Source organism: Notechis scutatus, chromosome 3 (genome assembly GCF_049901735.1).
Source record: "Notechis scutatus isolate UNSWTSFEM ecotype Mainland chromosome 3, rNotScu1.2, whole genome shotgun sequence".
Lineage (NCBI taxonomy): Eukaryota > Metazoa > Chordata > Lepidosauria > Squamata > Elapidae > Notechis > Notechis scutatus.
In genome coordinates this window covers 115,210,337-115,236,364 of record NC_142011.1, presented here as the reverse complement: position 1 = coordinate 115,236,364, position 26,028 = coordinate 115,210,337, and the positions used below count along the sequence as shown (strand labels likewise).

Genomic DNA, 26,028 nt, shown 5'->3' with positions numbered 1-26,028 from the left:
AACAGAAGTGGTCTGTTGCTCAGTGGTCCAAAGTCCTCTTCTGATGAGAACAACTTTTGCATCTCATTTGGAAACCAAGGACCCAGAGTCTGGAGGAAGAATGGAGAGCCACACACTGCAAGATGCTTGAAGTCCAGTGTGAAGTTTCCACAGTCTGTGTTGATTTGGGGAGCCATGTCATCTGCTGGTGTTGGTCCACTGTGCTTCATTAAGTCCAGGGTCAACGCAGCGGTCTACCAGGAGATTTTGGAGCACTTCATGCTTCCTTCCGCAGACGAGCTTTATGGGGATGCTGACTTCATTTTCCAGCAGGACTTGGCACCTGCCCACACTGCCAAAAGCACCAAAACCTGGTTCAATGACCGTGGGATTACTGTGCTTGATTGGCCAGCAAACTCCCCTGACCTGAACCCCATAGAGAATCTATGGGACACTGCCAAGAGAAAGATGAGACCGAACAATGCAGTAGAGCTGAAGGCCGCTATTGAAGCATCCTGGTCTTCCATAACACCTCAGCAGTGCCACAAGCTTCCATGCCACGCTGCATTTAGGCAGTAATTGCTGCAAAAGGGGCCCAAACCAAGTACCGAGTACATATGCATGCTTATACTTTTCAGAGGTCCGATATTGTTCTATGTACAATCCTTGTTTTATTGATTGCATGTAATATTCTAATTTTCTGAGATTGTGGATTTGGGGTTTTCATGAGCTGTAAGCCATAATCATCACAATTATGACAAATCACAGCTTGAACTATCTTGCTTTGCATGTAATGAGTCTATCTCATATATTAGTTTCACCTTTTAAGTTGCATTACTGAAATAAATGAACTTTTGCACGATATTCTAATTTTTTGAGTTTCACCTGTATCAGATTTAGTCTGACATGTTATCATTTTCCTGAAAGATATGAATGAAAAGAAAACCAACCATTACTTGATTTGTCAGCATTGACTTGAATAGATAGAAAAAATAGTTCAGTATGGCTAAATGTAATTTTTAACTGCTACTGATCACAAACACTACTTTTCATGAAATAAAGCTTGCTTGCTGGCCTGTGTCTGCTGAGTGAGCATGAAAAAAGCAGGAAGCAGAGCCATCAAATAAAAGCAGCCTTTGACTCAGCATGGCTCATTCTTCCTGCAGACTCCTCCCTTGTTCAATTTTATTTTTTCTGCGCCATCAATACAAAATGGAGTCTAAAGAGAAGGCAAACATCCTCCCTAAAATGGCTGAATGCGGCAAAGGAAGATAGAGAATAGTAAAATAAGGCAACAGCACCATCTGGTGCTTAAAAAAAACCTGGTTTGGCATTGAGATGCTTTAGGATTGAGAAGCATGCATTGCAATAGAAATAAGAAAGCCTGCTAGCAAATGAGAAATCTGTAAAATTACTCTCTCTCTCTCTCAGATTTATATCTATTCTATTTTTTTACCACAAATTCTTCCAAATTTTGGCTTTCCTATAGTCATATTTCAAGAGCAGTTTTGGAAAGTGATATGAGCTCATGGAAACTCTTGCTAAGAACTGTAGGTCAAGTTGAAAATGCTTAGACTTTTATGAGCAATATGACAGCATTAAATGGCTCTACTGAAGATTTAGGATTTGCAAAAATAAATTTAAATTTATTTTCCCAACTTAGCCTGCATGAATTACCCAGGAAAATTGCAAAATTACGTATTTTATTTTGCAGTGTGAACTTGAGAATGTCATAAATCTAAACCATTATATAGATATGCAGGATTTAAGTAAAACACGACTATATGGAAGGCTAAAAAGCAAACTTCCCTTTGAATAAAAATTCAATGTGATATATTCCATAATGGAATATGGAAAAGTGGTACCAGATGGAAAATCTGCATAAGTGTTATAAGTTCTGATTAGATCTCTCTCCTTACTCTCTGTTACTACCACCATAGATAAAGCTGATAAATCTCTTTCATTACACTTTACCCTCTAAAATACAGTCTGGATGCTGTTAAAGCTTCCTGGTATAGGAGATGTACTATAAAAAGAAAGAAACAGATGGAATAACAAAATGCTCTGGCAGCCAAGCAAAATCAAATAGAGGAAAAGGAACACCCCCCTTTGTTTTCTTTGTTCCAGAGAAATGAGGCCAGCGAAAAGGGAGGGGGCAGGAGAAGGGGGAGGAAGGAGGGGAGGAAATGGCCACCACCCTGATGACACAATGTCAGGAGATCTCATCTTCCAATCCAGTGGCTCTGACATCACAACCCTGAAACGGAGCCAAAATTACTCAACTGCGCACATCTGGTGGATGAAAAACACACTGCAAGAAATTTAAGAAAAGATAGATTTAAATTATGCCTTATCAGTGCAAGAGAGCCACAGAACTAGGAAACAAATAATAGCCTATCTGGAAGAGTTTATAAGGGGTATTTTTGAGCATTTTAAAGCTGTATTTCAAAAACAACTTAGATGCTAATTACAGTCCAATTATCAAAAATTGATAGCCTTGATTATTCACAGATGGACAAATGTATAATATGCAATATACTCAAACTTTCAATTACAGAAATACGTTGATTCACACAAGATATTTATACTCTGCAAACAAAATTAATCAAACTTCACTTATTAAACCAATTCCTTAAGTGAACAAGTTTAAATGAATTGTATGAACCAATGTTATAGCTGTTGACAGATTTGTCACTCCTGTTTCAATGCAGCTGATAATGGCAAATGAGTCAATCATTTATTATAGCATAAACCAAATTATATCAACATTTGTATGCTCTTTTTGACCCGATTACCAATAAAATGTCTTTAGAAAGAAAATAGGGGAGTGAAATTAATTATGAATATATGGGTCTCTGCTGCAATTCTCTACTTCAATGTCTCACATTTTATGTTTTTTTAAAAATACAATGGCATTGGAACAATTTCATTTGCATCTTCTTTCTTGACAATTTGGAATGAGGCTGTGCAAAACATCTGGAAAAGGTGTAAACAAAGTTCCTCTTCCCATAATATAAAAGCAGCTGTATCTTTGCTAGCTTGCAAGAAAGCTGTTTCAAACTACCTATGTCCGCATGTGCTGAACCAACAACAGAAATAAAACAAAGTGGCTATATTGTACACATATGCCCAACCAACCGCAGCAGCTGCATGAGCCTTACAAAGAATATGGCTATTTTAATGATTTGAAAAGAGGTATTTCACCTATATTAAAGCAAATTGGAAAATACCTTTTTTCAAACGTTTTATCCAATCTTTGCATACTCACTTTCAGTGATATTTCCTTCATAAAGAAGTTTCCACATATACAGGAAAATACTTGTCAAAGTGAGGCAAACTGTTGGGATAAATACTATCTACAAGATTCTTTGGCTTCCAATTTTAATTAGAATAGCCAAATAATGTACAGTAATTTGGCCTATGAGAGAATTAACTTATTTACTCACATACTCACTGAGATATTAGGCATCCTTCCTTAGCCTTATCTTGAAATTCACCATAGCTTTATCCCATTGAACAAGTTATATTATATCTGAGGGAGATGGGCACAATGGAACTGTGAAATAAATATTTCTACTAATCCCATTCAAAATGGGAATGAATTGGGTCCTTAAGTTTTATAGTAAGAGAACAGATAATTTTTTAAAATTATATTTCATAACAACCTACATCTTACAAAGTATTTGGCCTTTTTACATAGAATTACAGTAATTCTTTAATAGTCATGGATTGCACTGTGGTGGCATATGCCCTTCCTACTTACAAGGTAGACCATAATATGCATGCTGTTATATTTTGAAGACAACTTTAAATGATACTCAGTCCTATATTTTAGTATTATCCATTATATTGTATCTGCCCCTTCTTCAGATGGAGCACATGGAGGCATAATATATAAAGAAACCTAATTCATTTTATTTATTCATTTTCTATATCTGCCCAACTCAACCAAGTTTCTCTGGGTGGTTTACAAGTCCAAGATTTTAAAACAATTAAAAATATTAAAACAATAAAACCATCCACAAAATAAGTAAATATAAAAACAAACAGCAGTCAATGATTAATCAGCTAATAGTAAAGCCAAGAAATGTGGCCCTTCACACATTCCAAGCCACAGATCAGGGTACATAGCCAAGTTTTTAAGCTTTGTAAAAAGCTAATAGGGTTGAGGTGATTCTAATCTCTGAGAGGAGGATATAATGCAGGGGCTACAACAGAAAAGGCCCATCTTCTAGTTCCGCCAATCAGCACTCTTTGGCTTACATTGCAATCTGTAGTATGTCCAATCTGTTGGATCTAATCGGACAGGTTAGGAACTCTTGGAAAAAGACATTCCCTCAGATAATCCAGTCCTAAGCCATGAAAAATTGTAAATTCATACTGATAAACAGTATGAGAGAAATGCTATCATGCTAACCTGTCCAGTTATAGCTCCTTTTTGGGAGTCTGGATAGTTGCATCAAATTGAGACTACAGAAGTGAAATCTCTTCAAACAGACTTCAAACAAAACAAACTTTCTTTAATAGAACTGAATTTCACCTCTGGTTTCATCTATTTTGTTACAAGAAAAAACCTTTCAAACTAGTGTTGTACATATTACAAAAGCTATTTTCCAATTTACATTTTTAGAGACCATTTAGGGAACTGACCAGAAATATTTATGGTATGGTATGAAAATGATGGAAGAAATATAATATACATTTGGCCAAAAGTCTGAAATGTTTTAATACTGTAGTAAAATTAGTGGAAACTAAAACATTTTCCCAGGGCAGCAAAACAGTAATTATTCTTGTTTGTGGCGGCATGCTACTTTTCCTGTTTCAGTATCTAAAAAACCTTTCAAAAGGATATAGGCAGGCATATTGTTTGTGTCTTTTCTAAAACAATACATATCTAAAAGTAGCTTCCTATCTTTTTCATCTATTTTGCAAAGCCATAGAGAAAGACTAAGTGGAAGAAAGTATTTAAAAGAATGAAGGGAAACAAACATTATTTTCCTGCCAGCAGATGGCATCCAAAGCACATATTTGAAAGATTAGGAATGATAGAAATTTCATTAACTGTATTTTGGAAGCTTGCGCAAACTTTTAGCACAATTATAAACATAATATTCCATGGTATGCAAAAAGGAAATATTTACATTATGCTTATCATCATCTTCATCGCCAGAATTACATACAGGTAGTCCTCGACTTACAACAATTCATTTAATGACCGTTCAAAGTTACAATGGCACTGAAAAAGTGACATGACTGTTTTTCATACTTGCAACCATTGCAACATCCCCATGGACACATGATCAAAATTCAGACACTTGGCAACTGACTCATATTTATGATGGCTGAAGTGCCCCGGGATCATGTGATCCTCTTTCTGACAAGCCAAGTCAATGAGGAAACCAGATTCACTTAACAATGATGTTACTAATTTAACAACTGCAGTGATTCATTTAACAAATGTGACAAGAAAAATTGTAAAATGGGGCAAAACTCATTTAACAAATGTCTTGCTTAGCAACATAAATTTTGGGCTCCATTGTGATTGCAAATCGAGGACTATGTGTAATGATTAACTTCTTCCTTATGAGAAAATAAAAGGGAGAGGTTGAAAGGACAAGTGACTGATTTAAAATCATAACAGAAACAAAACTGTTCAATCATAAGCAACTAAAACTAAAAGTGGGCACCCTAAGACAATGTGTAAAGAAAGATCAGACAGGAAAAATATCAGCAAATGAGTTTCAGAGGGTTCTAGGATGAAGAGATAATTAGAAAGCAAAGTGCGGATTTTAGAAAGCAACAGAATAAAAAAAACAGAAAAGCAGATAACTGAAGAAAATCAGACTTAAGTCTAAACTAGTGCTTCCTAAATCTTTTCTCTCATTATCCAAAACTGCTTATTGGAATGTTCTTTTTACAGTTTATCAAAAAATCTTTATTTAAATGTCCCTGTTTTGACTGGTTTGTGTGTTGTTACCCAAAGAAAAAACACTTTCACCCAATTTTGGATAATTTACTCAAGGTTTGAGATGCTCTGGTCTAAACTGTCTGAATTCTAATTTTAATTAAGCTAGTTAGGTTTTATGGAATTTGTTTGGAATATATGAAACTTACAGAACATATTTTTGTAATATTCATATTCATATAATCTTTCAAGTTATTTTCTACATGAAAAATTAGGGCCTTAATTTCCCAAACATAAATTAGTATATAAACAACACAAATATACAACTACATTAAGAAAACATATGCAGAAGGTGATATTATGAGCAGCTAGTATATGCTGGTTTGTTTTATATGAATAGAAGTTATTATTTACAAATATTTTGCATGTTTTACAGAACAGATACTGCTGAGGTAGTAAAGCATTGATTAAAACTCAGCTTGATACAAAGCAAGAAGGAACTGAGGACCAAATTATATGAACATAGGCAAAGGTATTGGCTAGGTTCAGCTTGAAGAAAAATTGCAGTAAAATTAACATTTGAATATCTGAAAATAGCTATGAAGTACAGCAACCTTGTTTCTGTATTTCAAAGAGAAGAATGAAAATACGTGGAGACTCAGTTTAATTTAAAAAGGTTAAGACAAAGAATTTAGAGATGAAATACTAGGAAATTTTTCTGATAGTCCAAAGAGAGCAGTTGAGAATGAAAAAGGTTGTCAATGGAAGTCATTCACTAGTGCCTTTTTGATGGCTCCAGTCCTCTTGTCAAGTGCTAATCTGCAGTATATTTCTTGACTGCTGATTCCTTTACTATTAGTGGTTGATCCCAAAAGCTACTGATATCTACACTGTCAATACATACCATTGAATAATTTACTATTTGCATAATTTAATCATTTTAATCAATTGTATAGAGCTATCTCATTTAGTATGCTTTAAATAGATGATTTTATATATCTTTCTATGACTTGTCCCTAGTGCACCAATAAATTTTAAATTGATATTCTTTTTGGTTCCAAAAGGAATTGATTTACTTATCTTCCATTATAGTTTGCTCAAGAAACTAATCAAAAATTATCAAGAGATCATTTTTTCACAGAATTTATTAGAGGAAGATAGTTATTAATAGTGAAAAATGGCTATCAGGGATGCCAGGCAGTCAATTTCCTGCACGGGTTTAGAATAACCCAGCTTTATCTGATATCAACTCTTCAAAGGTCAAACTGTTCCATCACATCTTCTGCTACAATTGAGCTAGCTTCCACTCTAGGGAAATGAGATTGACTTCTGTTCTGTTCTGTTCTGTTCTGTTCTGTTCTGTTCTGTTCTATTCTATTCTATTCTACTCTACTCTACTCTACTCACAGTTGTGGTTGTGAGGATAAAATGAAGAGAGATCATAATGGAAGCTGCTCTGAGCACTTGAAGAAAGGTGGGACATAAACCTAATAAATGGGGAAAAAATCCCTATCCAAAGCCCTAAGCCCATTGTGAATCAATACCACAAGCTAAATATCAGAAACAGGGAGGCACCAAAGTGCTTGCATGTCAAGGAAAAGATCATTAAGAATATTTTTTTCCTCAAAACAATCCAGAATGCCTGGGCAACCTTGCAACTATATTTGACTAGATTTGTACCGGTTGAGTTAATGTTCTATATGCCTGCAAGATATCTGCTTTATAAAGTAGATATAAATAGAGTAATATTTGTAGTTTGTGAGATGGGTTATCCTTTATTTGTGACTGCCAGGATACTCGCCTTGGTGTATAAATCCTTTGCTATCTAAACTTGGATCTTTGTCCTTGCTTTGCTTTTGGAATCTTGTCTAGAATTTTTAAGGATGACCTTAACAACAATTGCATAAAAATTACTTAATGACCAAGGTTGCATGGAGATTGATCAATAAATTATTTTTCTCTATATCTTTTTGATTGTGAGTAACCCTTGGGGAATTTGGCCATGGATTTTATGACTATTCTTTTGTTACTTTCAAACCAGTAATCCAATAAATTACCCAACAAACCTGAAAATCCCTCCTTATTCTATGATTTAAAGTTCTCATTTTAAATATTATTTGTCATATTCTTAGGTGTTTCTCAGAGGGATTTGCAGAATCTGATATTTTTGTCAGATTTATGAAACATTTCTTTCAGAATAGCAAAATGAGTATTGGAAAGCTGCAATGTAAGTTGTCGTTTATGTATGTGCATACAACATAAAACATAAGTATAAAAAAAGAAGAGCTTGTGCAACAATCATTTTGTCAACTCTAACCCACAACTTCTGAAGATAACCCATTACACTGGTTAATTGTTCTCCCTGTTGGGAAATTTCTCCTGCTCTTTGAAACTCCCCTCCCCCTCTTCTTTCTGTTGTCAACCATAAAACATGTATACAAAATGTTTTATGAGTTGGCCTCCCTTATTATTTCATCTTTAAGGTCATCTTTAAGGCTAGCAACATAGTGGAGTACTTCGATACATGCAATGGAGCATTATCCTGCATAAAAATCATGGTCTTCTTGAAAGAGGCAGACTTTTTCCTGTACCACTGCTTGAAGTGTCTTCTAAACACTGACAGCTGGTTTGGGAGTTGATTTTGGGTCCATTTTCAATGCGAAAATATCAACTAGCTCATCTTTAATAATACCAGCCCATACCACTCTACCTTGCTGAAATGGACCTCAGGAAAAGATAAACCTAATAATTATGCACACTTTGATATAGGGTATTGATTTCCTTAGGCCACACCCTCCCTCATTACACAAATATACACCACCAGATATGCTTATATCCACTAAGCATTCAAGTTTATACAGCTTGGAGGTGGAAAATATGCATTAAAATGATGATATGGCACTCGCCTAATAATTGTGCACACAGTTTACTTGGCTTATATTATAAATATCTAATACCGAAAAAACAGATGTTATAAACAAAATAAGACATGAATAGATACATATGAAATATTTATATTACTCAATGATAAATTTGGGAAACCATATATATTATACAGAGAATATATATAGTGTGTATGATTGAAATTAATTGTGGTCTTTGAGCTTGGTTGTTTTCTTGCAGACATTTCATTACCTGACTAGGTATTAATAATGCTGATGATGTTACCTTAGTTGGGTAATAAAACACCTGCAAGAAAATAACCAAGCTCAAAGACCACCAAAGATCCCACAGGTCAACCCTGAGACACAAATATTCTCTGAATTAATTTTAACATTTTAAAATAATCTGAATTTAGGGTTGCGTAGTAAGGCAATCTACTTTGCAAATAATGTATGTGTTTTCCAGGTGCATCTAGGAGGTTTTGAAGATGAACCAAATGGAAATGATGTAACATGTAATTTGAAAGTAACAGACAAGTTTACTTCTCAATAGACAAAAAGCACATCTATATGAAGAACACCTACACATCCAAGAAATGTAAATATACTGTAGGGATTTTATGGATATGGGTTTATGTTAATATGGAATGGTAACTTCATTGATTACAAAATGCGCTTTCAGAGGAATGGGAGTGTTTAATAAACAAACTGAGACATAAGAAATGTGGCCTTGCAGCTCACAGTGGCCCCATGGTTAAGTTTTAATCTTTATCCAATCACGGAATATCAAGATGGAAATATTTCTTCTAAGACTGTTGTTCTCTGTAGATAACAGAAGGGCAGAAAGTAAACTGAGATCTATTACACTAACACTCATGAACATATAGGCATGTTCATTTCCCCCTCCATTCTGACATGTATAAAAGAATGCATCTTTTTGTCTGCAGGTATATGTCTCTTACTATTGTTTTAAAGGAGATCCTCTCCAGTATGTACAATCTAATAAACACTACAGTGAGCTTGATTTTTTGCTTTGGGTCCTGTTTTGATTCTACAGAAATTGGCATCAGAAAATTCACCATCTTCAAGCTGCAACCAGATGACAACAGGGCGCCATATAGGGTGAGTATTGTGTTGAGTTTGATCTGATGTCCCTTCCTGCTGCCACATGAGGGCACCATTTAGAAGTGTGTGTAAAGCAACAGTCTATTCCTAAAAGTCTATTTTGGCTAAGGAAATTTGTTGGACGAGTGTGACCTTCCTAATTTTCAGCTGCCCCTGGCCCTGCTGTGAGCTCAATTTATTTTTCCCACAAAAGCATAAACCATTCTTAACACATTTCTGTCTTTAGTGTACATCAATGAAGTTATTACTTTATTTATTTGTTAAATTATATACCTGCCAATCTCACATTCCTTGCTTTTTGTTGCATTACTTACATTTGGTCTGTGCAGTTGAGAAACAAAGTGTTAGCTTGGCAAAAAGATCATCGTTCTCATAACGATCCTCCTTAGCTTTCACCCAGAAACAGTCTTCAGATAATTCCTGTACTGTAATCTGTAAAGGTTATATATAACATGACATAATCCATATAAATACCGCTGCACATTCCTATTGCAGTTTAATTGTCCTGTACGTATATTAAGCAAAAAGACTTTTTGTCTGTTAGAAAACAAGTTATTTATTTATTTGTTTGTTTGTTTATTATGCTTTTATGAAACAGAAACTATTTAATCGAAAATAAATAGTGTTAGTGTGGAGTAGTTCAGCAATATTATCTCCAGACTAACATTATTTATGGGATTATGGGATTCATTTATGGGATTATGGGATTCATGAAATGCAAGAGGCGGCACCTTTCTACCCATAAAAGGTCAGATAAGTGGGGCACAAATAAAAAAACTGGGGCACAAATAAAAAAAGAAGAATGTAATTACATGCTTAATGCCAGCTCTTTAAGTAGCAGAAAACCAAAAATAGTTCTGATTAGCAGAGACAAATATGCAAGGAAATGCATCTCAAAAACTGGCTGGCTGTCAAAAGATTTGAAACAGAGAGCCAATGGAGAAAATGGTATTACCCCATATTCTAACTAATGATTTTAATACTTCTGCAAGGTTTCATTCAGTAACAGATAAGCCTTAAAATATTCTGTCCCTAAATTATATACAGTTAGAGTATGTACAACTATATTTTCCAATTGAGGACATCTGATAAAGATATTCACAAAATATCTAAAAGCTTAGAAAGCTTAGACCACAATAATTGTGCTGTTTAAAATTCATATCTATGTACAATTTCATTCTGTAATCTATCCTTTTTTAAATTATTGCTATAATTATTTCTAAAAATTTAAAAGCAGTAACTTAAATATCAAAAGAAATATTTCACCATTTTAAAAGATTATTCATAGAGATAAATTGACACATTTATTAAGTATCAAGAATACATCTAACTTTATATCTCACTAAATTCTGCAAAATGAAAATTAGTTCTGCAACAACCTTTTCTAGTCCTCAGCATTCAAAATCTTGAACACAGAGTAATTAAGAGGAAAAAGCACTGGTAGACTAAGGAGCTTGAAAAAGGAAAAGGAAACATTGACAATGGGTAAAATATATCTAATTATCAATTACAAGAAGTCACCTTGGACCAGTTAGTTCTCCTAAGTTGAACTTCTGGTTTGTAAACCTTCTTGGGAGGCAATCCAAATGGAAGAGTTGGGCTTGCCATAATTCCAAAACCAGATAGAGTGGGAGGAGGTGGAGGCATTGGTATCCCAAATTGAAGTGGAAGGGGTGGCCCTGACATCCCAGGCAGAGGTGGTGGTGGAGGGGCAACCCTGGCATACCGGGCAGAGGTGGTGGTGGAGGGGGCAACCCTGGCATACCGGGCAGAGGTGGTGGTGGAGGGGGCAACCCTGGCATACCAGGGAGAGGTGGTGGTGGAGGGGGCAACCCTGGCATACCAGGCAGAGGTGGTGGTGGAGGGGCAACCCTGGCATACCAGGCAGAGGTGGTGGTGGAGGGGGCAACCCTGGCATACCAGGCAGAGGTGGTGGTGGAGGGGGCAACCCTGGCACTCCAGGCAGAGGTGGTGGGGGAGGGGGCAACCCTGGCATACCAGGCAGAGGTGGTGGCGGAGGGGGCAACCCAGGCATTCCAGGTAGAGGAGGTAGGGGAGGGGGTGGGGGAGGTGGCATCCCAGGCACAGGGGAAGGAAGAGATGGCCCTGACATCCCAGGCAGGAGGGGGGGAGGAGGAGGCGGAGGAGGAGGAGAGGGAGGCCCTGGCATCCCAGGTAGAGCAGGAGGAGGGGAAACAGTTTGTGAATAAAGGGATGAAGTGGTTTGGTGACTTTCTGTCCCAGTAGGTAATGGTAGCTGTGATGGGAAAGCCGTAGATGAAATGACATGCTCCATTTTCTTCTTAAGATCTTCAAGTTCTTTGGTTAGTAGAGCAATCTTTAGAGAAAGAAGTAGAACAAGTCAGACTGGAGAATTCATAATTCTAAACCACAAAAATAAACAGACTGCCCATTTCTAAGCCATCATTCACTACCCTGTTGATATTTCCTTTACTCCTTTGGAATTTTGAGATTTCTTTTTGTGTAACCTTACTGACTTTGTTTAATGAAACAGATACATGAATAGGCAGATCACACTGAATTGGTAATCTTATTCTGATTTAGGGCTGTGTGATTCCTGCACAAGAGATCTTTTGGAATACAGCTTTCTGAATGGTCAAAGCAGGACTTTTTCCCAGGCTTACAAAGCTACTTTGGAAGCTGATCCTGCCTTTTCTGAACCACGCATGCACAATAAAGAACAAAAGTGGCTGTGCAAGCGAAGTGTGAGGAGACAGCTGGGTACAGCTCACAATGGAAAAAGATAAACCTACCGTGTTTCTCACAAAATAAGGCCGGGCTTTTTTTTTTTTTTTGACGACCGAAAAAACGGCTAGGCCGTCTTTTCGGGGGTGGCTTAATTCCCCCCTTGCATCCTCGGGTGGGCGGGCAGCGACAGCTTGGATGTTGACCTCGGTGTTGGTGGGGCACTTTGTATCGGGAGACCTTCCGCCACCGTTGCTTTCCCTTCTCCCGTGCTGTCACAGTGTTTAGAGCAACGCCGTGGCGTTTGGCGCAGCCACGTGCAGCCAGCCAGGGCTCCTCCCTGCAACTTGAACCCGGCGGCGACACTCGGCTTCAGGTGCTCCTGTCGCCGCCTTCCCTTTGCCTTTGAAGGTAAAGCCAATTCTTTTAAAAACGACGCCCTACTACCAGTACAACAAAGCCTCCCCTGCCCGAGAGGGTAGCCCAACCCCATGTGGGGAGGCGAATCTCCCGGGGCCGCAGCAGAGTATCGGCCCACCCCGGGAGAAGTGCCCAGCCATCCCTGCCTGGCACCGGGCAGAGCATGAAGAGCTTCGCCTGGGGCGCCCAGTGCAGCTAGCAGGTGGGCCCTCCTGCCCGGCAGTGGAGCTCTCGCCAAGGCAGCGAGCGCCTCTCCGCCAGACCCTCCACTCATCCCGCCAGGGCCACGCCAGAGCCATGTGGGCTGCGCAGAGCCAGAAAAGCAAGCAGCGGGTGCGCGCCCGCCTGCCAACAAGAGCCGGGCCAACCTGAGCTTGGCTTCCTTCCCAAGTCCCTCCAGGGCGAACCCGAAGGGGCCACCGGGAGAGGCTGCTCGAGACAGTGATAGCACCCACCTGTCCACGGACAGGGAGGCGAGGTGATGGCAGCGCTGCTTCCCTGGCCGGCGGATCCGGCGGTGAGAGCCTGAAGCCGCCTGTCCTTTCCACCCCTCGCCCAGCCCGTCCCCGCCCCCACGCATCTCCAAATGCAGTGGCAGCTCCAAACGCTGCAGCGGTACAGGCATCGGGCAGAGGCGTTGACTCGGCGGGGCTCAGTTCGGAGGACGCGGTGCAGGCCGTTGCCTTGCCTCCCTGTCCATGGACGGGTGGGCGCTATCACTGCCTTGGGCGGCCTCTCCTGGTGGCCCCTTTGTGTTCGGACTGGAGGGACTTGGGAAGGAAGCCAAGCTTGGGTTGGCCCGGGTTGCTTGGGTTGACCGCGGGCGTGCACCCGCGGCTCGCTTTCCTGGCTCTGCCCAGCCCGCATGGCTCTGGCGTGGCCCTGGCTGGATGAGCAGAGGGCCTGGCAGGGAGACGCTCGCTGCTTTGGTGAGAGCTCCGCCACCGGGCAGGAGAGCCCACCTGTCAGCTGCGCTGGGCACCCCAGGCAAAGCTCTTCACGCTCTGCCCGGCACCAAGCAGGGATGGCAGTTGGGTGCTTCTCCCGGGGTGGGCCGATCCTGCGCTGCGGCCCCGGGAGATTCGCCTCCCCACATGGGGTTGGGCTGCCCTCTCAGGCAAGGGAGGCTTTGTCGTACCGGTAGTAGGGTGTTGTTTTTAAAAGAATTGGCTTTGCCTTTGAAGGCGAAGGGAAGGCGGCAACAGGAGCGCCTGAAGCTGAGTGTCTCCACCAGGCTCCGGTTGCAGGGAGGAGCCCTGGCTGGCTGCGCGTGGCTGCGGCAAACGCTGCAGCATTGCTCTAAACGCCGCGGCAGCACTGGGAGAAGGGGAAGCAACGGTGGAGGAAGGTCTCCTGATATGAAGTGCCCCACCAACGCCAAAGTCAACACAGGCAGCACCATATCCGGGTATGCAACAAAAGTACTTCCTAACGGCAAGCCCCCCCCGCCATTCCCCCCCCCATTTCTCGTGTTTAATATAGGTCTTAATTTGGGGGAGGGGTTTAATTTGATTTTATGCTGATAAAACATGCTGGGCCTTCCTATTGGTGGAGGCCGTATTGTTGGAGAAACACGGTATTATATGATTCAAAAAGTACTCTATTAATGGTCCTAAAGCATGCTTTGAAGGGTCTACATAGCACTGTTTTACATATTGCATATATGCATTACATCAGATTGTATCACATTGCACATCTGATTTAGCATTTCAACTTAACCCAGTTGTAGATGGTTAGTAGGTGGAGCTCTCAATGTTTCTGTGCTAAAAGATACAATTAGGATTTTCAGAGTAAATTATAGGTATTTTCACAAAACAGCTGCCATGATGGAAATAGAAATTGGAAATATTGCTTTTTACTACTACTTCAACTCTTACCATGTCAGCTTACTTTCCAATTTTTTAAGGATGTACAAATTTCCAGAAAAAGCATGCTGTTGTGCACAACTATCATTTTATTTTCTAAAAATAATTCTGGAGGTCATAGGGAGACCAAATTATTGTTGCCAATAGAATTTATGCAAGAAAAAAAGCCTTGCACACAGTCAGACTGGCCCTATAGGAGATGCTGTCAGACAAATTGCAATGCACTGGGCCACACCAGGGACCCAGGAGCCTTGGTGGCGCAGTGGTTAGAGTGCAGTACTGCAAGCTACTCCTACTGCAATTTGGCAGATCGAATCCCACCAGGCTCAAGGTTGACTCAGCCTTCCATCCTCCCGAGGTGGGTAAAATGAGGACCCAAATTGTTGGGGGCAATATGCTGACTCTGTAAACTGCTTTGAGAGGGCTGTAAAGCACTATAAAGTAGTATATAAGTCTAAGTGCTATTTCTATTATAGAACGCTCATATTTCTCAATTAGCAACGTTATATTTGCTATAAGCTATCAGGACACAATTGGATGTGGTGGGGTATAAATCCATAAATAAGTAAATGATCTGCTTCAATCCCAGAATTCATATCAAATTCATTTTATTAACAAAGAACAAAACAAATGTTTCACATCATGCCACCAACTATCCTGACTCCCTCTCTTGAACATCATAATGAAAGGGATGTCATACAGTGTGGAATAGCAACATTTACATGCATCCATTAATATCTCAATATCTTACAGAACACCTTTAAATTCACCTCCTGTCCCATTACCCATTTTTTTCTCCAAGAAAATAGCAATATTTCTTCTTCCATTTTATAATTCTTGGGACTTAGGGCTTAAACACTAAAATGGCATATTTCTCTAATGTACCATAATAACTTTATTTATACCATTGATCATTACCTCATCACTCAACAAAGAGCTATTAATTTGTAAGTTTTGCTTCTCTGAGGTAATACGCTGTTTCTCAGCTGCCACTGTTTCTTTCTCCTGAAGTAAATTTTGAATTTTTTCCTCAAAATCACTTTCTTTCTTCTTCATTTCAACTTGTAATTCATGACGTGCAGTTAACTCAGATTCCAGCTGAAAAAAAGAATTATGCACAATAATCATGCCAACATACTCCATACTGATTAAACCTCAAGCAAGATAATATTTTCATTCTTGGGAAGTACAACATGGGCGGTGCTGATTAGATGACAAAAGGATAAAATTTAATACTACTAAATATGAAAACTTTTCAGTAGAGTATGTGTTAATTAGTTTGTCATAATCCAGGTCAAAAATGAACTGTGAAATGATTAAATGGAAGTTCTACATGTAATAACAAAAATATTATTATAAAATTCTGAAATATGCAGGAATCTTTTAAGAAAGGCGGTAAAGAAAAATATTCCAGTGTTTACATTTTACTTTGGAGAACATTTTAAAGATAAGCCAATTTTAAATTGTCTTTGTAAAAAAAGTAGGTCCTTTTACTTGAAGTGACAAGGACTGAATCAGAATCTTTTGCAAATCTCTCTTGACTGTAAGATTTATTTTTTCTTTTTACTTGATACATCTAAAATTACATTTCTTTAATAAATTAATATCTCTTCTTGATCCCTTATACAATTTTTTACAAGATAACATATTCAGAATGATGTGTGAACAATTACTCCTGCTCTATAAAGTCTAGATTTAATGGTAGTTTTCCATTTTATCAATGAGAAACAATGTGAATGTTGTCTCTTCTATCAATTAGGACAGTGGTCTGCAACCCCTGGACTGCAGCCACATAAGCGGCAGGCGAGTGCACATGCAAACGCAGCTCCACTTGCACAAGCGGCAGGTGCTTGCGGTCATGCACACAGTACCACTCACATGAGCGGTGGGTGCTTGCGCCTGTGTCCACAGCCCCACAAACACAGTTGTACTTGTGCAAGTGGCAGGCGCTCACGCGCAAAGCTCTATTTGTGCCAATGCCAGGTGCTTGTGCTCACACTATTGTAGCTGTGCACACTCATATATGCACACCTGACATTCCCAGGGAACCATCTCCTCACCCACCCACACACGCTGGGCCACCAAGCTGCAAAGGCTGGGGACCGCTGAATTAGAAGTCAGTAATCCACATGCTTCATGAAGGCCCTCTGAACTGTTGCTGCCATCTATCTTTTCTGGCATTAAATATACAACTAACATTTGGTAGGATTTGGTCTATATACTGTTAAATGTTTGCTAGCAAAAAGAAAAATCCTCTGGCAATTGAAAAATATACAGGATGTCGTATATTTAAGATTCATACATGAATTATACATATAAGTTTCTGAAATACTTCTGAAATGTGTTTAAGCTTACAGTTTTTTCCTTTTCAAATGCACCACAATGAGAAGTTTATGATAGCATGCTGCTCAATGAAAACTTTGGCATACCACTTCCTATTTTGGGAATGACTTTTATGGCGCCCCATCTAAAAAGCAGTAGACCAGGGGTCTTCAAACTTGACAGTTTTAAGACTTGTGGACTTCAACTTCCAGAGTTCCTCCTCCAGTCATGTTAGCTCAGAAATTCTGGGAGTTGAAATCCACAAGTCTTAAATTGCCAAGTTTGAAGATCCTTGCTCTAACCGTTATTGCTATTATTGCTGCAAAATTTAAAGAAAGAATGTACTTCTGAACATGAAACCAGTATCAATATAGATCTGATTTTTGTAACTTTTAGGAGAAAGCCAGGGGAATACTCATCTTGCGTACTTATACTTTTCCTCATTGCATACTTATAAATAGTAGGCCATGAGTACCAAAGTAAAGAGGCATCAAGAAAAAAGAACTAAACAGAAATAAACAGCTCTCAGCATCACAAATGGAATAAAAACTAAGGAATTTAAAACAATTAATCCTCTTTAATAATGTAAACAGTACAATTAAAAGACGAATAGTGGTAGATGCAGGCATTTCGTATTGACTTATCAGTACCAATTTTACAACAAGGTTAAAATCAGAATAAAATATATAGGATCTTGCGAGAGTGTTAATTAAGTTAATTAAACAAATAATGTGAGCTAAGAACCAGTCAATGAGAAACCTTATGCTCACAGAAGGCGCAGATTGACAAATACTGTTTCTGCACGCGCAAGAGAGGCTTCAGTCAATTGATAAAAACTGCCTTGGCAAACTGCAGGACGTGAGAGTTCCTATGGTGCAATAAAACTTTGAACACAGTGTTTGGATTCACTTGGTGACCTGTAGCTAGTATGTGTCTCACGATGGCTGAATAAAGCATTTTATAGCCACGATTTGCTGTTGCTGTTGGATTACTCAGAGCTGTCTGGACCCATTTCGCAAAATGCTCCTTCACTCTGAAAGCCAAACACCTATCAGTTCTGCTGATGTAATTGTCTCCACAATTACACACAAATTGGTAAATACAACCTATCGGCTTTGGCGCTAATACGTTGTGCTTCCTTAATGGTAGCGGTAGCCTCCGGGTTTGATGTAGTACATGTACCTCAGCTGTACTAAATGTTGTTTTAATTAAGTTATTTAAGCGTCGAATTGTCAGGCGTGCTAATTGATCCCCCTTAAACAGCAGCTCAATAAAAATTTTCTTTTTACTGATGGTTGGAACTGCTGACTTTTGGTCTTTTGGTCTGTGTCTATCAGTGAAATGAGCTGGATAACCATTTAAAGAAAGGGTTTGGGTTAGAAATTCTAATTCTTCCTTTAAGCAGTCCTCAGTGCATATTTAATGTGCTCGTATAAACAGTTTCCGTACCAGCGCATGTTTATACTTAATTGGTGTAAAACTTGAAAAGTTCAGATACTGGCCAGACCATGTCAACTTCCTGAATACCGTTCTTTTAATAGAACCATCAGACCTTTGGATAATTAATATGTCCAGAAAAGGTTCATCTACTTCATATTCGATGGTAACCTTCAAACTGGGGTGACAGCTGTTTAGATGATGCACAAAGCATCAATAATTTTGCAACCCAATTTACTGATAAGACTGACCAAGAAAATGGAAAGAGACATTTTCCGTGCAAAGTAGCACTGTCTGTTTAAGGATATCTACTGGTATGGGAATTGATATAGTTAGATTCCACTAAACTGCACATATAATAAACCGTTTCATGAAGTGGGACATTCATAAAAAGATACTGAACGTCCACCAAGCACATAATGTCATTTTTCACATTCATGGAATTCAACTCTTTAGCAAGTTCAAACAAATCCTTTAGTGTTGTTTTGATTAGCTTCTTCTCTTACAGACACCAGGATGTCATGGGTCCAGCATGCAACTTGGTGGTAAACAGAGCCAAACATAGCTAAAATGGGTCTAGCCAGCATTCCCAGCTTGTGCTTTTTTGGTAGTCCATAGAGTTGTGGCATCATGGATTCATTAGTGTTTAACTTGTAGTAGGTCTTTTCATCAATGATTATCAACAATAGCATCATCTATAAATGTCGACATATTCTTTCTTCTGTCATGCTAATGCTTTCGGGATTATCAATTTCCCGGATCTCCGTCAGGTGATTCAAAATTCAAGAAATTTTCTGTTTGTATGCTTCTTTGTCACAATAGAGAAATACAGAACCTTTGTCCGGTTTAGATATGACTATATCTTTTGATTTTAGTTCATGCAATGCTTGTAAATGTTTTCTCGAGAGTGCACATTTATCATTAATTGGCGATGAAAAACCCATAGATGTCGGCAAACTTAATTTATAGACGGTTGTAATAGTTTGTACTTTTAGGATGAAATTCTGATAGTTGATCAAAAAGATTCTTAAATTGCACCTCGACATGGACTCGGTCAAACTTCTCTGGTTTTACTTTGGAGCCCAACCCATATACTAATGCTTCCATTTGTAATGGGATCAAGCTTACCGAAGAGCAATTAAGTACACATGTCAAGCCAGAAATTGACATAAGTGTAGCCATTTTAGTTTGTCTTAGTATATATTCTTTTTCTTACTTTCTCTGTGGCAGTCATGGGGGGAAAGGTTTTGGACTTGACACATTCCTAAGAGGGGAGGAGTGGAGATAAAGAGAGTGTTTTGGTTAGGTGATCTTCCTTCCCGTGGGAAATAAGCTCTCCGTGCTTGGGCCCCTGGATTTATGACATCAAGCAACGTTGAATTACTTCTATTGGAGAATGTGACTTTTGGGGGTTGTTTTTAACTTCTAATATTGTGGGGTAATTCCGGGTTGGGTCAGATCCGGAATTACCATGGACTTTGCCAGCTTTCCTAAATAAAAGAAATCTTTTTGAAAGATGGACTTTGTACTTTTCTTTTTAAATGGATTTCATCACTTGGAAACCTGACACATATTTACTATGTACATATTTAACATTCTTGCAAGATACTATATATGTATTTATTCCAATTTTAACAATGTTATTGTAAGTTTGGTACTGATGAGTCAAAGCAAAATGCCGGCATCCACCACTTTCGTCTATTAATTGTACTGTTTAAAAACTAAGGATTTTTTTTTAAATGAAGATATTTAAAATCACAAAAAGTACTGTATCATTTAAACAGTTCTGAGAAAGGAAAAAGCCAGTAAAATAAAGGAAGAATGAAAGATAAAGAAAAAAATATGATTGTAACCTTCTTCTCCAATTCCAGGGTTTTAGCTTCACTTTTTGCCACCTTAGTTTGATCAATCAAGTTATCTACAAAAATAAATAAATAAAACTAAGTGAGAATACTATGAGAAAAATTGCCTTCTGCACTAAGCAACTTACATAATAGAGGTGCAATACATAATAGAGGTGCATACTTTTGGGGGAGGAGTAGGCTTCTTCATTCTTTGAGTGGTGTCCTCAGGTTGTATAGTTGTATAGAGCTGGGGGGGAAACTGAACTGGATTATATTTTATTTATTTTTAATTTAAATTTAGTGAATGCAGTTAATTTCCGGCCATCTATTTAATCATTAATTGCATCACATTTCTACTGTAATTGCATCACATTTCTATGTTTCTACTGTACTGTACACATTTACAGCTATAAATGCTATAGCTATTACCAAACCAAAAATTATAATTTACTACTGAAATATTTGAAAACCACACTCAAACCTTTCAGGAGGCAAATATCGCTTGGAGCACAGCTCTATTGTAGAGCTTTACTCAATTTCTAGATTATGCATTGCTTTGTTACATTCTTGATTTACAAGACATAACTGAATATATGCATATCTGTCTTTCACTCATGTATCTTTAACAGACCAGAAATAGATAGTATCTTTTGTCTCAGTATAACTGAAAGAGCAATAAATACTGTGCTACAGAGGTTTTCATCATGAACTAAAAGTACAACTGTGGCAATGCTTTCAATAGATTGTAGGTACTTTAGGCAAACTGTAAGAAATATTCTGCAATCTTTATTCTTTAAAAAAAACTGCTTTGCAACAAATATACTTAAGCTGAGTGATTTATTGTTTACAATGGGGCAAAAATGATACAAATATATTCACTTTCTGTCAGCTCATATAACAGTAGCAAATAGAAAAATACATTTTTCCTGAACAATTAGCAAAATAAATATAGCTCTCAGTGGCATCAGACTCACCTATTAAGGCCTCAACATTGAAGTCAAAGTGTTTGCGCTTAAAGTCTGGGTCAGCGCCATTCCTGAACAGAACTATCTGTGAAATGCACTCATCAATTAGTTTAAAATATTGAGGCCTAAGGCAAGAACAGAAAAAAAATTAGTGCTGATAATCAGAAGTAAAGCTTCATACTCAAAAAGTTATGTACCATGTTTCCCCTAAAATAAGACCCCGTCTTATTTTCTTTTAGGCCCCTAAATAAGCACTAGGGCTTATTTTCGGGGATTGTCTTATTTCTTTTAAGTGCCACCGATGCGAGGCAGGGAGGTGGAGCTACCTGACGCGCACACTGGCTTACCTTAGGGCCCTGTAGCCCCATGCCCCAATAACTGCCTCGTGGTGGCACCACCAGCAACCATGTACAGCAGCAGCCCATATGGCTGCTGGCCCACTTCTTCCGGCATCAGTGCAGCACCCCAGGAGGCCAAGTGACGCGCTAGGACTGCGGTCACAAGGCAAGGTGGGGAGGGAGTGGAGGATGAAGTGAGGCAGGTGGGGAGAGAGTGGAGCTGCCACACATGCAATCTGCCTTACCTCAGATCCCCCGCAGCGCCGCCACCCACCCCTAACCCTAAACCACAATGCCTAACCCCCCCACCCCCACCCCAAAACAGGGCAACCTGTATGGCGTTGAAGTTTTAATTGCTGGGAGGTACCTCTCCTGACAGAAACTTTTCCCCCACTTCCCTTCCAGAGCAAATTGCCTTTGTGTAATTAAACCCTGGAAGATTGTGGGAAGCGTGTGCTTAGAAACAATGTGCAGCCTCTCCCATTAACGAGAATTGCAGGAAATGCTGTCCCTTTCAAACAAATTTCCACGGCTGGAACACCACACTTTCATCTCTGTTTCCCACCCCACCCCTGCCAGGCTGGTCTGATGGGCGGGACTGCCTTCCGCTTTCCCCAACCATGCTACAATGGGGATAAACCATCCCTCAAAACCTGCTACTGTCAAAGTGGATCCTGGGCGCTGTACTGCAATGGAGAGAGCAAGGGAAGGAGGAGGAGTGGAGAGAAGAAAGAGGGAAAATGGCTGAGCGAGAAGTGGAGCCATCCCAGCTGGCCAGGCACCAAAGCACCGCCACCATCGCCGCAGTGAGAGAGAGTAAGAGACCATGAGAATGATCCAATCCAACCTCTGTGTGAGAGAGAGATCCGATCCAACCTTGGAGAGTTATACCAGAGCTGCGGAGGTGCCTTCTCTCTCTCTCTCTCCCCCTCACTCTTTCTCTCTCTCTCTCTCTCTCTCTCACACACACACACACACACTCAGATGTTGGATCACTCTCTCTCCTCCTTCCTTCCTTCCATGGCACAGCAATCACCGATCCCCACTCTCATCGGCCTGCATTGTCCCGCATCTCTGTTCTGGAATGGCAGCCTCCTTTTCTGCCAGTTCTCCAACCAGCGTTGTGTTCTTCCTTTGTATATATATTTAAACCATACAGTAGCCACTGTATCCTCAGCTGATCAGGAGGAAAATATGTGTGCTCCGGATTTTAAGGCAGAAAACTGAGGGTGGGGGGAATTTCAAAGGCCCTGGAGAAAAAGAGCAAGAGTTTGCTGTCTGAAGTGGGTGCTGACGCAAACCCTGAGAGAAGCGATCTGCTCCTTCACGCAAAACCTCAAGGGCTTTGCAGAACCATAGGAGAAGGGGAGCTAGGCCTTCCTTGCCTCAGGTGGCCTAATTTTCTGGGAGCTTAGCATTCTTTCATACAAAGGAGAAACACAACACCAGTTGGAGAAGAGGCAGAAAAGGGGGCTGCCATTTCCAGAATGGTGAGGGCAATGCGGCTAGCGAGAAAGTAGGGACCTGCAATACCTGCGTAGTGGAAAGAAGGAAGGAAGGGAGAAGAAAGAGCACGAATGAGAAAGTGATCTAATCAAAGCTCTTTGTGTGTGTGACAGAAAGACAGCACACCACCACCAGCCCTGGTATTCAAGGTTGGATCCTCTCTCTCTTTCTTTCTCTCTCACACACACACATACAGGTTTGATCAAATCACCCTCTGCCTCTGCCTGCTGCTGGTGCTGTCCTAGCATGTTTTGGAGGGAGATAAAAATAAATCCTGCAGTCTGTTGCCGCCATCGTGCAAACCTCAGCACTACACCTTCTCCCTTCCAAAACATGTCAGGATGTCATTTGAATAACACCAGCGGCAATGAAACTTTCCGAAAGGGGGCAATAAACGGGAAGGGTGCCCGGACTCACAGCGCTTCATTTTGATTCAGTTGCTGCTGCTGACTTAGAAGGAGTGGCTTTTACATTTCTCCCGAGAGGTCTCACAGAGAGGCAGGAGAGCCTCTTGTCCTCAGCTTCTCCCACTGCTCTTTTCTTTTCTGCTTCAGCCCAGCCTAGCCCTCCATTCAGCAGCTATGAATGAGGGGATCACACGCCTCTCCACAAAGTGTCACAGGAGACACGGCGTGCAAATCAAAACAAAGTGCTGGGAATCTGGGTGCTCTTTCCCTTTGTTCCCCTCTCCTATCTTGCCCCCTCTCCATCCTGGGAACTATGTGGTGAGAGGGGGAGAGCCATCAAGGGGACACTGGCAAGACACTCCTGGGGAAAGGACAAAGTGGCCCCGCTGCCAGTCCAGACACTGCTTCTGACTTGGAAGGAGCGGCTTTTACATTTGTACACTGTGTCTCCTAAGAGGCCTCATCCTTAACTGTGTGGCTTCTCCTCCCCCTTTCTTCTCTGCTTCAGCCCAGCCTAGCCTCCATCTCCCTCCAAGGAGGGAAGCCAGGTTCAAAGGGTATGGGAGGGGCCACGGCCCCTGTGCTCTCGACCTCCTGTATCCAATCTTGTCCTCCAGTTCTGCTGCACATTCTCCAAGCAAAGACAGACAGTGGAACGGATCGCGTGCCTCCACACACACACATGCACCTCTGTCTGTTGCTTGGAGGGACTGAACTGTGTGGCCTGCAGTTGCTTTTCCCACGCAACTTGCCACCTGTGCTGGCAATGCCCACACACACACCACTGATGACAGTCTGTACTAGGGCTTATTTTGAGGATAGGGCTTATAATGCAAACAGCATGAAAAATCATGCTAGGGCTTATTTTCGGGGTAGGATTTGGTTTTGGGGAAACATGGTATATACATCCACACATAATATATTTTCACAATATTTAAAAAATAGTTTCCTTCTCTACCTGGCCTCATAATCATTGCGGATTAGCAAGAAGTGCTGCAAAATTGAGAGGAAATGTTGTTCTGCCTTAGAATCCTTTACTGTATTTATGAGAATCTGAAAGATTTCGTTGAAATCAGTAAACAAAATTAAGGATTCAAAAGCCATTCAAAAGAAATAGATGCACAGCACTAATTCATAAAAGAAACCTAGTTTAGCTTACCACCTGATTTCTGTATTTGTGGTAAAGGAATTAATGTAAATCTAATAAATAACTTTTACCAATGAATGTTGAATTTAAAGCATTTACACATCAAACTCCAAATAGAATGTTCTCACTGGCTTACTATTCATAAAATATAGTTGCAGTCTTCAATTTAAAATTTTAAAAAGTGTATCAGAAAATGAAAACAAAATGGATAAGGAAAACAAAAGCAAGAAAATGCACTTTAAAATTGTTGTTACCCAAAGGTTACCGTATTTTTCGGACTATAAGATGCACCGTACCATAAGACACATCTAGGTTTATAGGAGGAAAACAAGAAAAAAAGTTTTTTGCCTCCGCAGTTCCCGTTTTTGCCCTTCCCAGCATCCAGAAGCACTCTGCAGGCCAAAAACATGCCCATTTTTGGCCTCCGCGGGTCCTGTTTTTGGGGAGGGCAAAAATGGGACCCACGAAGGCTTCTGGAGGCCGAAAGCAGGCTCATTTCTGGCCTGCAGAATGCTTCTGGATGCTGGAGAGAAAAAATGGGGTGTGTGGAGGCCTTCGGAAACCAAAAGCAGGCACATTTTTTGCCAGCAGATTGCTTCTGGTTGCCAGAGAGGACAAAAACAGGACGCACAGAGGGTTCAGAAGTCCAAAACCAGGTCTGTATTCACTCTATAAGACACACAGATATTTCCACCCACTTTTTTGGTGAGAGATGTGTCTTATAGTCCAAAACATATGGTATATTATAGTTATAAAGTACTCCAAAACTATCACTCTCTGAGGGAGGAAAAGCTCAGAGATGAACAACTCAGGATTTGTAATCACTCAGCTATCTCTCTCTGCTTCAGTATAACTAGAGTTTCCACATATTCTTTCAAGGATTATGCCACATTTTCTGTTACTGGAAACTTAAAATATATTTCCTTAGGGAAGATTTTCTAGGGTATACACACACACACACACACACACACACACACACACACACACCCCTTGAGAACTCTTGTTAAATTCAGGGACTAACTATTCCAAGCAGTCACAAGGAGTTAGCACTGACATAAAATATGGAGGCAATAATAACATATAATAAGGTTGGAAGGGACCTTGGAGGTCTTAAGTCCACCCACTGCTTGAGCAGGAGACCCTGTAATATTACAGACAAATGGTGGTACAATCTTTTCTT

General features: G+C 39.9%; 1 protein-coding gene across 1 annotated transcript in view; it reads right to left on the bottom strand.

Annotated features, from left to right (window-relative positions):
* The window catches only part of DIAPH1 (diaphanous related formin 1), a 156,658-nt gene that overhangs the window by 69,213 nt on the left and 61,417 nt on the right, over positions 1 to 26,028 (bottom strand). Inside the window, 8 exon segments of the mRNA XM_087960995.1 lie at positions 10,206 to 10,323; positions 11,413 to 11,601; positions 11,604 to 11,756; positions 11,759 to 12,229; positions 15,801 to 15,980; positions 20,495 to 20,559; positions 21,460 to 21,575; positions 24,660 to 24,776. Coding sequence (XP_087817121.1) covers positions 10,206 to 10,323; positions 11,413 to 11,601; positions 11,604 to 11,756; positions 11,759 to 12,229; positions 15,801 to 15,980; positions 20,495 to 20,559; positions 21,460 to 21,575; positions 24,660 to 24,776 — 1,409 coding nt within the window.